General features: G+C 38.3%; 1 protein-coding gene across 1 annotated transcript in view; it reads left to right on the forward strand.

Moving 5' to 3' along the window:
• The window catches only part of LOC141956926 (dynein axonemal heavy chain 5-like), a 169,947-nt gene that overhangs the window by 131,939 nt on the left and 21,177 nt on the right, over positions 1 to 16,831 (forward strand). Inside the window, exons 69-72 of the mRNA XM_074897797.1 lie at positions 996 to 1,263; positions 5,964 to 6,085; positions 7,303 to 7,650; positions 12,141 to 12,329. Coding sequence (XP_074753898.1) covers positions 996 to 1,263; positions 5,964 to 6,085; positions 7,303 to 7,650; positions 12,141 to 12,329 — 927 coding nt within the window. The remainder of the gene's footprint in view (positions 1 to 995; positions 1,264 to 5,963; positions 6,086 to 7,302; positions 7,651 to 12,140; positions 12,330 to 16,831) is intronic.

Consider the following 16,831-nt stretch of genomic DNA (forward strand, 5'->3'; position numbering starts at 1 on the left):
TCCCTTGCCCTCAGAATGCATATAGAATAATACGCTCAACTTTTGATAATTCAGGGTTTGATAATTCATATTTTACCTGGTAGGATTCAGAGAACCAACCTAAGTTAGGGGACTACTTGTTTAGCAAACTTTAGCAAGAACAAGGGTAGTAAGAACAATAAGGAAGAGGGGGTCTGCCTGTACTCTACTTTCTTGTATTTGACTTGTATGGTCCTGATAACAATGTAGTCAGCTTGTAAGAGCTTGTATCATCTTCTCTCTTTCTGAACTGCTGGCGTTCTTCTCCATGGCCTGTGGAAGAAAGACTCCATACATTTCCAGAATTCCCGTGTTTGCATTTATGAGCTTTTTCTCTTCTGAATCCAGAAAACTAACAGCTAGAAAAGTAACTAGAACTAGCAGATCACCAAACTGGAATCACTGGCTCCACAACTGCCAATTAACAATACAGGCTGTTTGCTGAAGAATGCCTTAATGTGAACCAGTTTTTCCTGTCCTGCCTGCTTCCTTGGCAGTTCTCTGTTAAATGAAATAAATATGTCCAGACAGTAAAAAGACACCAAAATTGTAGGCTTTACTCTGTGCATTAACTATTATGTCAAGCTTTAGTATCTGCCCATCTCAAGGTAGTCCACGTCATAGGAAAAAGATTAGTCAGGCAGTTATGTCGGTGTGTCTCTGTCCTGCTTTATTTCGGAAAATGGGGAAAAGGAAAGGAAAATGTTTCTGTTGCCTTATCCCATAGATTTTGTCAGACCTGCAAAAAAAGATTATGTCCAGTGCATGCAGTTTTCTTTCAGCAGGTGAAAGATAAGAGCAGCTTGGGGGGGTTTTGCTTTTTTCTTTACTCTGTTTTAATATAATCAGTCTCCAGTGATATTAGCAATTTTCTTTTTGTGGAACAATGTCACTACACATGGACCTACAGAAGCAATACATCATGTGTATAATCATTCTAAAAAATATATATAAAAGAAACTCTTTTTTCCTTTCAGTACATTCCATGTCATGCTGTTTCAATGGGTCAGGGCCAAGAAGTCCACGCAAGGCGTCTCTTAAATCAGTGCATGCAAGATGGAGGATGGCTCCTTCTACAGAACTGCCACCTTGGCTTGGAGTTTCTTAGTGAGTTAATGGACACCATTACAACAACAGAATCTATGAGTGAAGATTTCAGGACCTGGATCACTACAGAGGCTCATCCAGAGTTTCCTATTAATCTTTTACAGTCCTCTATCAAATTTACTAATGAACCCCCTCAAGGTAGGAAATCATGCTTTTCTATAGTTTTAGGGTTGCTTTCCCCCCTGAGCCCTCTGTATCACTATACTCTGTGCAGTGTTTTAGTTTTTATTCTCTGTTGTTTCATTAGCTAAAAATAGCAGTGTAAGTCAATCTTGCAATGTGTAAAGGATGATTTTTGAGGGGAGAAAATGGATATTGTTTGGTTTTGTAACAGAAATTGATGGTGATTTTGTTGTTTTTGTAGAACCTGTGGATAATGGCAGGTCAGTGGTCCTTTCTTAAGCTCAGTACATTCCATCACTCTTTTGTTTCTCTCCTGTTGACCCCACACAAGGATGCAGAGGGGGACCGATCCTGTGCTCTACTGGATAAGGAAAAGGAAGGACTCTTCTGAATACCTAATCTCAACCTCCCAAGCTGCAGTATGTAGCTGTGGCTGTTGCTTCCTCTTAGGACATTTGGCACTGCTGACAGGAGACTGACCTCAGGATCTTTGTAACTGTCCTTCAAGTATTTGTGAGCTGCTACTGAATCACTGCTTAGCCTCTGTCACAGACAAGAGTGTTAAAACAACACAGTGGATCTGAATACTGGGGTTTACTTAAGATTCAGATTTTTATGCTACTTGCTTATTCTACACACTCACTCTCTCATACTCCCCGCCTCCTATATTGCATTCATTTCATCTTGGCTTCCCTTCCCATTGGAGAGATTGCTGCTGGCCCAGGAAGGTCAAGTAGAAAGTCATGTTGGTTTCATGCTGTGCAGATACTTGCAGCTACCAGTCTTGGACATTCCTGGCCTAGGTCCCTGGGCATCCCCTGATATTTGCCTCTGCACAGCTCCCCTACCTCCAGGACTTTCCCTGCTTCCAGGATGTTTCCTCAAGCTAGGATGTTCATCTCATACTTTTGGGGCCTAAGCCCCTCAGTTTTCCTAACCTATGTAGTCTGTGTGCAGAAGCACAATGTGTGATCAGCGTCCTGATTGGCAGTTCTGACTCATGTTTCTGTATTACTTGGAGGATTCAGGATGCTTCACTTTTTGTAGCCTATATCATCTGCAACTAGCAAATAGCACATTTGTCCTTGAGAGTTCAAAATTTCAGTTTTGGACAGTCACCATCCCTTGTACATGCTCACAATTATCTGCTGCCTTTTAGTATTCACAGTTTAAGATGGCTTTTGCATACCACAGCCTTCTCTTCAACAGACTAAACAAATTCAGCCTTCTTGTTCTATCTTTGTAGGTCATGCAGTCTTAGTATCTGACCATCTTTATTGCCCCATTCTCTGTCTCCACACCTCCCTTGTGTGCCAAATGTAGACGGTACATCTGAGGGGAAGCCTGATCAGTGCTAAGTGGAAAGTGAAAAAAGCTTCCTTCAGTCTGCTGGCTGTGCTTCTTCTAAGACAGTCCACTATCTGGATTGCTTTATTTGCTAGAAGAATGTCATTGTGGCTTATAGTCAACCTGACATCTGCCATAACCATGAAGTGCTTACCAGTAGACCTCAGCTAGCAGATCTCAGCTTGTACAAACGCATGGATTATTATGCTGTAGGCGCAGAACTTTGCACTTCTCCTTGTTGAACTTCTTGCAGGTTTTTGTTGGCCAAGTCTTCATCTCTTGCAAGATCCCTCTGGACTGATGCTCTGCCATTTAGTATGTCAACCACAGTCCCTAATTTAGTATTGTCTGCAAATTTGCTGAGGTTGCCTTTTGTCTTTTTATTCAAGCAACTGACAAAGATATTGAACAATATCTGTCCCTGCTGTACTTAGCCTTTTTTCTGGCTGCTGGGATATCTTAAGCCATTGTTTACTGATTATTCTTTGGGCCTAGTAAACCAACCTGCTAGCCTTCTACAATAAGATGATGGGTTTAGTGGATAAGGGGAAACCATGTTTTTTACCTTGATTTGAAGAAGGCTTTTGACACAGCTCCCCTATACATCCTTATAGACATATTGATGAAGTAGGCATTACAGAATTGGACAGTGAGGTGGACTGAAAATTGTGTGAACTCCCAGGCTCAGAGGGTTGTGGTCAGCTGCACAAATCCAGGGGTCACCAGTGATGTACCCCAGGGGTCAATACTGGGGCCAGCACTGTTTAGAATTTTCACTAATGACCTGGATGATGGGACCCTCAGCAAGTTTATAGTTAATATAGATAATACGAAGTGGGAAGAATGGGCTGATACAGAAAAAGGCCATGTTCTTCAGTGGGAGTTTCACAGACTGGAGAAATGGTCTGGCAGGAATCTGCTGAATTTTGACATAGGGAAATGCCAAGTCCTCCCCCTGGGGAGAAAGCAGCTCATTCACCCATACATGAGGGGGCTGACCAGCTGTAAAGCATCTTTGCAGAAAAGGATCTAGGGTTTCTGATGAAAATCAAGTGGAACATGAGACAGCAGTATGGCCTTGGAGCACGGATGGCCTGTAACACCCTCAACTGCATCAGGAAGATTATTTCCAGCAGGCTGAAGGAGGTCATTCTCCTCTACTTAGCTGTGGTGAGAGCACATTTGAAGTAGTGTCCAGGTGTGACCTCCCCAGTACAAGAAAGACATGGACAGAATGAGTCCAGCGAGAGGCCACAAAGACGCTAAAGAGATTGGAGAACATGACATACAAGGACAGACTGAGAGTGCTATAATTGTTTAACCCTGAAGAGAGAAGGGGTATCTTGTCAATGCATATGTGATCAGAGTGATCAAAGCAGCAGAACTTTTCTCAGTGGTGTCATGTGACAGAAAGAGAGGTGATGGGAGACAAGTGGAAATCCAGGAAATTTCAATCCAGCATCAGAAAAAACAACCCACTGTGAGGGTGGTCAAATACTGGAACAGCTTGTTCAGTGAGTTTGTAGACTCCATCCTCCAAACCCACATGGACAAGGCACTGAGCAATCAGCTCTAGTTGCCCCTGATTTGAGAAGGGGTATTGTGCAAGGTGACCAACATCCAGAGGTCCCTTTCAACCTCAAATATTCTGTGTGATATGAAAACATCCAACTTTTCTAAGTAGTGTCTAACTTGTGGCTCTCCTGCTGTTGAATGTTTCTCTCTTACCTAAACTACACTGCTACCTTCAGATGTCCTTTATATGTTTATAGAAGCAGCTTACTTCCCTGCCTTATATCTACACATTATGTATGATGAGAGAAAGTTACTTTGTATTTTGGACTATGGCAGAAAGAAATCCTCAAGCCTGAGACTTATTTTCTTTTAACTTTCTCATCTTTAACTAACTGCGTAAAGACCTTCATTATGAACTTGCCCTGCATTTATATTATGTGTTGCCACTGATTTCAGTTAATGAAGTCAGTGGTAGCAGAGAACTTTTATCCAAGGTTATATTTAATGCTTCAGTGAGTTAAATCTCTTATTTCAGTATTCATCTTTCTTTGAACATTAGTAAGATATCAGCAAAATGTCTGATATTGTGAAAGGCATCCTGTTTCAGTGTATATATTCCACTCTCAAGAACAGTTAGGCTGCTGTTAAAAATTTCTTACTCCTTTCTCTTCTCCTCCCACCTTTTTAATTCAGTGCTCAGCATCGTTTTATTGTACTGTCACCCCTCCTTATCATTCAAATGATAACACCCTATAGCTCCAAGAGGCTATTTTATAAGTCAAGTTATAGCCAATTTACAACTTGCATTTAGTAATAGAAATATGCGTGGTGTAGCAATTTAAGTCAGGATGAAATATAAACAGTTTTAGTTTTCTGATACTGTCCTGCCACACTGGTAGCATGATGTTTTATTATTTTCTCTTGATTTTGGGACACTCTTATGATACTCTTATAAAAATTTGAAAAGCTATCTGTTTGAGTATTGTTCTACAGGATCTTTGTGAAGTAGGAAAGAAGCAAAAGGGCTTTTATTGTGTCATAGGAAGTATGATGACTTGGACAATCTATTCACTTGAAATCTGTCTCTTTAGACTTGTGTTAAGCTGATTAGGTGGAAGATATCATAAGAGTGGCCTGTGGTCAGTAACTCATGCTCAGTGTTGTCTGCCAAAGGCAGATGATGCTTCAGTAGCACTGCCTGAAAGCATCTGGGAGTAGTGGAGTTTATGTATTCCATGGAAGCTGAGATTGATTCAGTGTCACCTGCCTAAAGCTCTTCCTGGGATATGAAATGTCAGTGCTCAAACAAACCTCCCCATGTATTACTATTTCCACTATAAATTTAGGTTCTCATCTCATCAGCTTGGTGCCTATATGCCAGTTAGAGAAGTTGCATACAGAATTTTGAGATTCTTATAGGAATGAAATCTAAATAAAATTGTCTTTGATGGAACTAAAATCTCATTCTATATGTAAATATCAAAACACAAACTCTTGGATATTCAGTGCTATATTTCATATGATGTTAGATGTCTTTTTGATTGCCATATAGCTGCTGAATAGTTATATTTATATTTCAGTTGTTGTTGGAAACATTTAGAATATGATTGCTTAATTGTAATTCCTTCCAGACTCCTGAACTTAATTTGGCATGTCATCTACCTGAAACAAAATTTAATTGAAGTTTGCCTGCTATGACCAGCTGAACAGATAATGGATTCAAAGAGATTATTTGAAGTTATAAATAAGATGATACTGTAAATTAGAATACAGAATTCTGCTTAGCAGAAGTTGGACTTACGGGTTCTATACTTTTTTTGCTCATATATTCAATTTTTATACTTATTTTCTAGGTGTGAAAGCTGGCTTAAAACGAACATATTCCACTGTTACTCAGGATCACCTAGAAGTGAGCAACATGCCACAGTGGAAACCATTGCTATATGCTGTAGCATTTCTTCACACAACTGTTCAGGTTTAAAAATACGGTTTTTTTCCTTCTGTCATAAAGCCATGTTTCATTTATTAATGCACCATGTTATTAAATAAAAAACATGTCTAAATGGAAATCCCATGTTAATACAAATAAAATAAGAAAGGAAAAAACCCCACCTCTATTACTGTCTTACAACTTAGAACTCTGTTAATGTGCATCTTGTACCTCCAACAGGGATGGTATTTCAGAGGAAAAAAGGACAGTCAACCAATGATCAACTAGTATACTCTTCTGTTAAAGTCTTTGGGCATGGGTGTGTGATCTGTCTTTCAACTAACTGTATTTTTTACTAATATTTTAAATCATAAAAGTACATTAAAGAAATTTACAGCTTGGGTTGGAAAACCATAGTCTTAAAATTGCTGCTTTCACAATGAGAAGGGCTAAGAGGGTGAGTATAAATCCTTACTGCACTGAAATCTGTAGCAGGAAATGAAGGTGGAAGATGATTTTGGGTCTTGCCTTTCAGGAGTTCCATTAAATAAAGTACTCTATGGATTCACCACAACTTTTCATCATTCTATTGATAGATTTTGCAGTATCCTTATCTTATATTTAGTGCCTAGTTAATTTAATTCTGTGGCATCCATGCACTGATACATTGTGGTCCCATGGAAGCCTGTGGTATGTTTGTCTTAGGCCCATCGCTTCTTTCTTGGTGGAAATTAGGAACGTTTAAATACCAGATATTGCCCAAACAACCACATACTGCCAGCTGCATCTGTAAATGATTCAGTAAGAAGCCACTTTTGCTACTTACATCTGTACCATGCAGAGACATCAGAGGCATGAATATACCTAGTCCATAGGAGGACCACAAACAACGATCATGGCTGATGAGTTTGGACATCAGTTACTAAAATGGTAGCTTCATTTTTGAAATTCAGAAACTATAGTTCTAGACTCACAGATTCGCTGCACTTAAAAAAGAGGATTCTTTTTCTTTGTTAAAGTGTTAACATTCCTATAGTTTGTTCATATCTGTACTGATGATGATATATGAAGAGATATATAAATACTAGATAATCAAGCATGTGGTGTTATGTGTGTTAAGAGAAGAATAATTTTTTCAAAGTTAGTGGAATATAGCCCCAGCTGGACTACTGCATTCTTAGCATATTTCATGTATTTTTCTGCACTTAATGTTTTCTTCTCAATTACTATCAATCAGCCTTTTACCTTTATCTGTTTTACAGGAAAGACGAAAGTTTGGTCCATTGGGCTGGAATATTCCTTATGAATTTAATCAGGCAGACTTCGCAGCCAGTGTGCAATTTGTTCAGAATCATTTGGATGATATGGACATTAAACGTGGAGTGAACTGGAGCTGTGTTCGCTATATGCTTGGAGAAGTACAGTACGGTGGCCGTGTAACTGATGACCTTGACAAAGCATTGCTGAACACATATGCAAGAGTGTGGTTTGGAGAGCATATGTTTAGTGAAAAATTTTGTTTCTACAAAGACTATGTTATTCCAAAAGGGAAAACAGTTGAAGACTATCTCCAGTACATAGAGCAACTGCCAGTGATTGATACACCTGAGGTAAAATATTTCAATATATTAAAGGGAGCTTTTGTCAGATAAATGTTAATCAGGTATATTTTCCAGAGCCATGAATGTATAGGACAAGATTAGCACACAGACCATCAAGTGGGTATCTAGCATAGATCTGCTGACCAGGAAGGGGTAGATGAGGCCTTCTTCAAACAATTGGAAGAAGTTTCACATTCACAGGCCCCGGTCCTCATGGAAGACTTTAACGACCCTAATACTCTGGTGGGAAGGTGATACAGCAGGCTGATGTCATTGTCAGGTCACTCCTGATTACTTTTAAATGGTCATGGTGATTGAAAGAGGTTCCTAAAAAAAAGGAAGATAGCAAATATCACTCCAGTCTTTGAGAAAGGAAGAAAGATCTGGGGAACTAAAGGCTGGTCAGCTTCACCTCAGTCCCTGGGAAGGTGCTGGAAAAAAATCCTCTTGCAAACCATTTGCAAACATAGAAAGGACAAGCAAGTGATTGAGAGTAGCCAGCATGGATTTGTGAAGAAATTATGCTTAACCAATGTTGGCCTTCTACCACCTTCTACCACCACTTTGGTACATGAGGGGAGAGCAGTGGATTTTTTTTATCTCAGCTTTAGTAAGGCCTTTGATGTTACCTCCCATGACATCTTTATAGAAAAACTGACAACATACGTGTTAGATAAATGTACTGTGAGGTGATTTGAAAACTGGCTACATAACCAACTCCAGATGGTTGTGATCAGTGGCACAAAGTCAAGTTGGAGCCAGGTCACTAGTGCTGGCATGCCAGGGGTCAATAGTGGGGTCAATACTCTTTAACATCTTTGTTAATGACCTGGATGATAGGGCAGAGTGCACTTTCAACAAGTTCATAGGAGATACAAAGGTGTGGCTGATAGACCAGATGTTTTTGCTGCTATCCAGAGAGATCCAAACAGGCTGGAGAACTGGGCAGAGGGGAATCTCATGAAATCTGACAAGGGGGAATGCAAATTCCATCACTGATTGATTGTCGTGGTAGAAAACTAGCTGACCATGAACCAACAATGCACCCTCAAGAGGCCCACTGTATCCTAGGATGCATTAGGAAGAGGGAGGTGATCCAACAGGTTGAGGGAGGTGATCCTTCCACTCTGTGGAGGACTGGTGAGACTATATCTGAAGTACTGTGTCCGGTTCAGGGCAAGAAAGTACAAGAAAAATATCAACTTACTGGAGTGAGTCCAGAGCAGGGCCATGAAGTTGATTAAGGGATTGGAACATCTGTCATGAGGAAAGGCTGAGAGATCTGGGACTCTTTAGCGTGGAGAAGAGAAGAGTCAGGCAAGATCTTATCCATGTGTATAAATGCCTGTTGGAAGGGTGTAAACATGGAGTCAGAGTCTTTTTGATGGTACCCAGTGAAAGGACAAGAGACACTGGGCATAAATTAAACCAGAAACTCCATCTGACAACAAGAAAACACTTTTTTGCAGTGAAGTTGGTCAAACACTGGAAGAGGTTTCTCTGAAAGTTTGTGGAGTGTCAGTCTTTGTAGATATTAAAATCCCAACTGGACACTGTGCTGGACAGTCTGCTCTAGCTGACCAGGCCTGAGCAGGTGGTTTGGATTAGATGACCCTCAGAGGTCCCTTCTGAACTAAACTGTTTTGTGATTTTGATTGAGAACAGAGAAACAATGAAAATGTTAAAAATCTATATGGTCTCATTTTGATGGGGTAGGGTGCAGGGTGGCTCCTTGTTGCAACCCCTGTTACATGACCCAGCGTGTGTATACTGCAGTGTTCACATTAATTGGAGGACTGCAACTTTCTGCTCCCTCTAAGCAGGCACACATGATGAAGTTAGTTAAAACTGAAAGAGAAGTGAATGCCCTGGATTTATGTCTCATTGCTATTAAATTGATAAGTCTTTGGATGTAAGATCTATTAAAATTAAATAGACAGGACTGAACAGAAAACCTGTTTTTCTGTTACTGATAATGTGCTGTGTGAGGAAGTGAGATGCCAAGGTCATAAAATAAACTTGAAAAGTTTTGAATCTCTGAAGATAGTGAAAGCAGAATGCAAGGGTATTTCTGCTGGCAGCGATGCACCTTTTCCAAGTGAGGGTAAATGCAGCCATGATAATGCACCAGTGGGATCCATCTGAGCCCAGCTAATGAAGTGGTTCTTATCAGTGTGTGAACCTTGACTCTCTCAGATTTCTGGTGCTGCTTTCATGGATCTGCTCCTCTAAGCACCTGGGAACGTATCTCAAAATGTTGCAATGTATTTTTATAGTATTTCGATGCCTGTAAAAAATCTGTAAGTATGGTTTGATGTAGGGGAATTTTACCTTTGACTTTTATGTAAATAGGATCAAGTCCAGGAATGCAAACATCTTTTTCTCTTTCACATTTTCACAGGTTAGGAAGAAAGCTATGACTTTCTTCCGTCATTCCAAAATCTGTCAAAATTGCTCATGGAAACCTTTAACCTTTTAATCTCCCAGTCTTCTTTGTTCCGCAAAGAATATTATGCTAGTCAAAACACTGTATCTTTGTTTCCTCCCCTTTCCATTTTTGGTTAAGAAGGAAAGACTGAATAAGTCTGATTGCTGTTATCCTTTCTCTTTTGATGAAATTTCAACCTCTGATCAGAATAAACACTGACTTCTGAAGAGGGCTATTGAACTCAGCAATCCCTTTGAAAATTACTTTGATTTCAGAGGGGTATAGAGCTTTAGCAATTGGTTTTGAGGATTTATCAGGCTAAAAAAACTCCTGAAAGACAGAATCAAACATCCTCTTTTTAATCAAAATTCCCAGAGATTTTGAATAAAAAAGAATGAGGGATTGGACTTCTTGATTAATATACAGGACATCCAGGATACTGGTCCAGCCACTACTTTACTACTCAGGTTTCTTTGTTCTTATTCCTTCATACATCACTTGCATAAGAACATAGGATCAGAGTTGTCTCCCATGTATCATCCCTGTCCTTGGTAATATCGCACTGATTTTGAAGTTAGCCCTTGGACGAGCACTACAATTCACATTCACAATAGCAGATCTTTTTCATGTTTCTAACTTGGGCATTGCCACAAAATCCGCTAGAGCAAAAAGAAACAAATCCTTATTGTGCAAGAACAAAATCAGAAAAGAGGTATCTTCAAATGTGTATTTCATTCCATACAGAATACGACTGTAATAAAAGGCATTGACATTTGTACTTTTTACAGCTCTAAATATTCAGGTTGAGTAAACCGTTATGTCTAAAACATGTTAAATCCTGCTTGGAATCTAATTCCATGATAGTTACAGTCACAATTCTCTTACATGCAGTATTAGGTCTGTACTGTGTTCTTTGTTCTGTTTTATGGATCAGATTCACAGCTGGTGTAAATCAGTGTAGCTTGCTGTCTTGAGACAGATGCAGTCACTTATATCCCTTGTCTCTGAGTTTCTAGATTTGCAAGCATAACAATATTACATATGTCCCTTTTAATTCTGTCCTCAGACTATGTAAATATTGGTTACTAGAAGTCTCTTCTTATAATATGCCAATTCTAATGTAAAATATGAAAACATGAAAAATGAGAAACAGAGGATTGCTTTGCTTTGGTGCCCAGTTTGAGGGCAAGCTTTCCTCATTGTTGGATCAGTTGTTCCAAGTTTGTAAGACAAAGTTAATAGATACAATTAAATGAGGGCTTGTGAAATAAGTCACAGTACAATTCCTCCTGGAGAAGAGTTGCCATTGTCAACCTGACAATTATAGACTTACTGATATTTCAGTGGAAGTTTCTGAGAAAGCTATTGTCATTCACACAAAGGGCAGCTTTGCAGTAATTCTGTGCTAGCTGTATCTTAAATAAAATAATTCAATTTTGGAAGAAGCGGATGCAACGAGTGGGAAACTTAAACCAAAAATAGCTAAACCATAAAATATCCTAAATATATCACCAGTCATAAAATCTTTAGATACTTCAAATATAGGCAGTGTTTTATTCACTGTGCTGCATGCCTTATAAGCCTAAGAGACTGAGGAAAAAAAAAATGTGTTCGAAATGGTAGCTGGTCTCATTACTAGGGGCATTTATTTGAGCTGGTAGAACAGCAATAGATCTGTAGAGACAGAGATATTGGTGAGGGGTCAGGGTCCACATCATGTTTCCAACAAGCTCTAGTCTGAACTGGTAGAAAGGAATTAGTTTGTACCCCCTGATAGCACTCCACAGCATGATCCGAAACCTGTTATGTGAAGATAATCAGATTGGTTTAAAGAAACACCACTCATATGAATGAAAACATTGTATATGCAGCCTGTGTTAATGTTTTTGTGTAATCTGGGCTTTGTCCTTGGCCAGTTAAATGGGTGTACTTCCACTGACCTATTCTTGTCTCTTGTTTTATAGAGCTGAGGATTTTCTTCCTTGCTTATCCATTTTCATGCATTCTTGCATTGATATAATTTTAGGACAATTGCAAATTTTTTTCCTATTTTTTTCACTTTTGCTTTAAGGTATTTGGACTTCACCCTAATGCAGATATAACTTACCAGACTAACCTGGCTAATGAGACATTAAGTACAATAGTGAGCATCCAGCCCAAAGACAGCAGCACTGGAGGAGGGGAAACTCGAGAAGCAGTGGTGCAGCGACTTGCTGATGAGATGCTAGAGAAGTTACCTCCAGATTATAACCCTCATGAGGTATATGCTGCTTTATAGATACAGATCGTTTATGTATGTATGTATGTATGTATGTATGTACATGTTTTATGAGTTTTATTGTGCTGCTTAAATTTGACAGGCACATCTTTTAAAAAGCTCTTAAAATTACGCATAGTGTTTTGTAAGTCTGATTATTATATAAATAAGAAAATATTAAATATTAAAATATTCCTACATCAGAAACATATTTTGAATGCCATAGTCCACTTAATTGGTCACCTTAATTCAGAAGAGCTATTAAAGACTTCAGAAAGTTCTTGCCCTCCTTAGTAGCTTAAAGAAGGACACTGGTGTCTCTTTCTGAAGGGTTAGTGATCTTATAGTAATTACAACTTTCTGTTTACCTTCTCTGATTATGATACCACCATTATGAATAATGAATTTTATCACTGACCTTTTCATGGCCCAGATTTTTTTGAGTTTGAGCCATAACAGATAGATATGTCAATCTTTTCTTGCATTTTTGATTAACAGTCTCATTAAATGGAAAAATCCAGCATAAAGCACTCTTGCATCAGTTTGTAAGTAGTATCTTGTGTCTTGCTGTGTGTTTCATGAACATAACTGTTGAAACACCCTGATTTCCATTATTTTATTATTTACCGTTCTGATTTTCCCTGATAGTACTTTTTTTCCCTGGTTGCAGTTCAAGCTTGTAGAGTGCCCTGTGTCCCATATTGCAACTTGCTATAATCTTTATTTTCTTCTCTGGCCAACTTAGAATGTCCACTTAGGTTACAACCAATAGTCTTGAGACCCTGGCAAATTTCCTGGCTTCTGTTCTCTGATTCATCTCAGATTTGGTATGTCTTGTATAAATAGCCTCTTTTGTACTGTCTAATTCAACTCAGAGCTTCTCTTTTCATTCCCCTCTTGGCAAGCTACTTAAAATCTGCAACTCTTTTTGTGAGGTTTCCTAACAGTTTTCTCCATATAGTTATTTTTCCATCCATCCTTGCTTGTGTCTCTCTTTTTTTGTCATCTGCTTATTGAGTGATTCCCAGCGATGGTATATAAATAATTTATTTGTAGAATTTAATTTGGAATGGAGTCCATTTTCTAGTGTTACATTATTATTTAATATAAAATAAATATTAAAAAATAGCAAATAAAAGGAAATGTTGCAAGTATAATAATTGATAACATTTAATTGTAATTAAATAAATTTAATAATTTACACCTTGGATCTACAACTATAATCTACACCTTGGATTGTTCTCAGTCCTTCTCCCTCATCCATCCTATCAGAGTAAAGCTTTTTCATAGAACTAGTTTCTTCTAGTTTTATTTGGGTCGTTAGAAATATTTTTATTTTTCATTCTTCAATAGCAATAGAATACTGAATGCCTGGGTAGCATATATGGCTTTGCCATATTTGTAATATATGTATTGAGATAATTTTTTCCAGTATATTTGCTAAATCCTCCAAAGGAGTATTTCTTCATTTCCTTGTTAAGATGCCAACTTTTTTCCCCCTGAAGAATTTGTAATACCTAGAAGCCATCAATAGTACTGAATTTTATATTGTAACCAGAGGGTATTCTTGCCCTTAGATTTTACCCCTGGGAAATTTATGCAGTGCCTTTTAGTCTTGAAAAATGCACACATGCTTGTTTAATCCAAATTTCACTTCTAAATGGTTTGGACAAATACTATTTTTCTCTGGCATTTCTTCTCTTTAATCTTGGTCTCATTCATTCTTGGTTTATTCACTCAGGTTATCCAGACAAAACACACATAGAATAGGCGTCCCCTTTTCAGTCACTTCCTTGAGTGTCTTAGCTTTGGAGACAACCAGTTATGCAGCCAGGAGCTGTAGTAAAGGACAGAGTCTGGAGGGTTTATTTTGCAAGTTCCACTCTGCACTCTTGTCTCTATTTTACTACTGTATTTGGATACAATACATGCTTTTCTGTTTGACTGTATTAAAAATCACCACCGATTGTTTTCATTACTGTTTCACTCTCAGCATCCAATAGTACATGACAAGCTATTATATTTTCTCGTGCCAATTACACGTGCCAGTCTTTATTTTGTTATAAGCAATAATCTTTATAATAATGCTCACAATTAGATAGTTCTTTGCTTCTGCACACTTCTCTGACATTTTCTCTGAGCTTCAGGGAAACCTCTTTTGCTTCAATTTGCTTGACAGCTGTTCTCTTATGATTCAAATAAGGAGGTTCATGTTTATACAGGACAAACCAGCATTAGGTATTAATACTCTAGCATCAGCTTCACCCCCTGCTTCATTCTTACAGGCACAGTCAGAGGATGTCTGTTTGGTTCTACTTTTCCCCTCTGTATTTCTTGTAAATGTATTCTGATCTCAGGATGTAAGTTTGTTTCATTCTTTCATCGATTAGTGTAGATAACACCTCCTCCTGGTGATTTCTAGTTTTCTCAGGCTCTATACATCTTGCTCTGTGAACTGCATTTCTCTTTGATTTCAGACCACTCTATTTACACAGTTTCTTCAGTCCTCATTACTGATGGATGACATTGTACTTTTCCACAGAATCATACAAATACTGCACTTTGTTTCTGTATTATGGTAGGCATTCCTTTGCTCTGAGTATCTACAGAACATCATCTGGTCATTATCCCAGAGTTTATTATTGGTAATAATGTGTTCCTCTGTACATCTGTTTGGCTGTGTCAGCTGCACTACAACTTCAGATTTTACTTCTGCAGTGTTACAAGATTTGACATGATTTCTTGCAGTTCCTGATTCTTCAATATTTCCTTCTTAATTTTGCCTCATGTATTTTTCCTTTCTCTTATTCTCTAGATTTTAGAACTCATTTGGGTCTTCACCAGTGCTTTCTTTGTGGGAGGGGAATTTCCCTTTTCTGCCATTAGTGCCCAGTTCTACCTCTACTGCAGTTGTTTATGTGTCAGGAGTGTGGTGACCTCTACAAAATAAGAAAAAATCTGTATAAAATGTGTTTCTCATTGAACTGAAACTCTGTTATTCTGGAGCCTCTTAGAAAGGGTGGAGATGTCAGGAATAAGCTCTAAAGAAAGCCACATTTTAAAATGAAAGTTTGCATAAACTGACAAAAAAAAAAAAAAGTCTAAGATGCCAAAAGAAAAGAAAAATATTATGTGAACTAACACATAACTAAGAGTTTAATTAGAACAGAAAAGAAGGGAGAGTTTAGATGTTCTCTGAGGTAAGAAGTAACAGAATTTAGCATAAGCTACAATATAATAAGCAAATAAAATTAAGCTTGCAAGTATACAGAGAGAAATAGATTATGTAATTATTTCCTGTGATGTCTGGAAAAAAGAGAGTGAGATGAGTTCTGCTGTTTGTCAATTTATGTTAACATTTAGTTGTTCAGGACATTATTACCTATATTCAGGACATTATTATTTACTAGATCGGTATAACAATCCTGAAACGAATAAAACGAATATGCTAAATTCTAAGAGACTGAGGGAATGTGTCAAAAAGAGTTCCTGTGCATGTGTCGTTGGATAAGAGCAATAAATAGAAAAATATTTATTAGTCTTAGCATTGCAGCTTGGGTTTCCTTTTAGAAGAATATGGTGCTCCAGTAAGGCCACGATGTGGTAGTCTTTGGAAATCCAGTTATAGAGATACTATCTGTGGGGAAAAGGAACAAAAAATTGAGGAAACAAATTAAGGTAATTAAAAGCAAATACTCTTCAGGGAAAGTGGCAGGTGCCTTTGCTAGCTTTGATCAGTTCTTGTGGCTCCCTTCAGAAAGTGTGGAGTGCATTTCCTCAGAGTTAAAACCCCAACAGACTAGGTTAGGGGCAGATGGTACTGAAACCATTTGCTGACATTCAGAGCTCTGGGTTGTACTTTCTCTTGATACGTTGTGAATCCAGAGAAAATTCAGGTTGTTACACAGTGGCCTTCAGTTCTCAATTACTAGCTTTTGGCAATGGCTTTGGAACCAACTTTCAAAACAGGGCAACCATTTTACTCCATGATATATGCTGCTTCTTTTGTTGTGTTCTTGCAACACTTCCTCTCACCAGTCAAATAACAGACTCAATGTCCACCCAAAAGACTATAAACAAAACAAGTCACTTCCGCATGCTTTATCAGACTGCATTTTGACATAGGTGATGGAAAAGTAAAATAAACTTCCTCCTGACCTGAAACTGTCTTCATTTTTCTCTCTCCAAAGGCAGAGGCAGAGTAAGAATTTTGCTTTCATGACCCCTTTTGCTTCTGGGTCTTGCCTCACATGTAGCAGAGAGATTAGTGGTAAAATGACTAGGTCCAGTCAGTCCATGTGAGTGAAGATAAATGCAAGAATAAATGTCAGTCTGTCTCAGAGGTTTAAAAAGAAAATGATCCTCGCAGCTTGAAAAATAGCTTGCTAGGGTATAGACACGGAGACATTCCAAAGATACTGCACTTTGTTGGAGGTTGGCTTTTAACCCAAGTAGCAATGATTTTTTCGTTAATTATTTTTTTGTAGTATTGATTTCACCTTATC

This window comes from Athene noctua, chromosome 2 (assembly GCF_965140245.1).
Source record: "Athene noctua chromosome 2, bAthNoc1.hap1.1, whole genome shotgun sequence".
NCBI classification, from domain to species: Eukaryota; Metazoa; Chordata; class Aves; order Strigiformes; family Strigidae; genus Athene; species Athene noctua.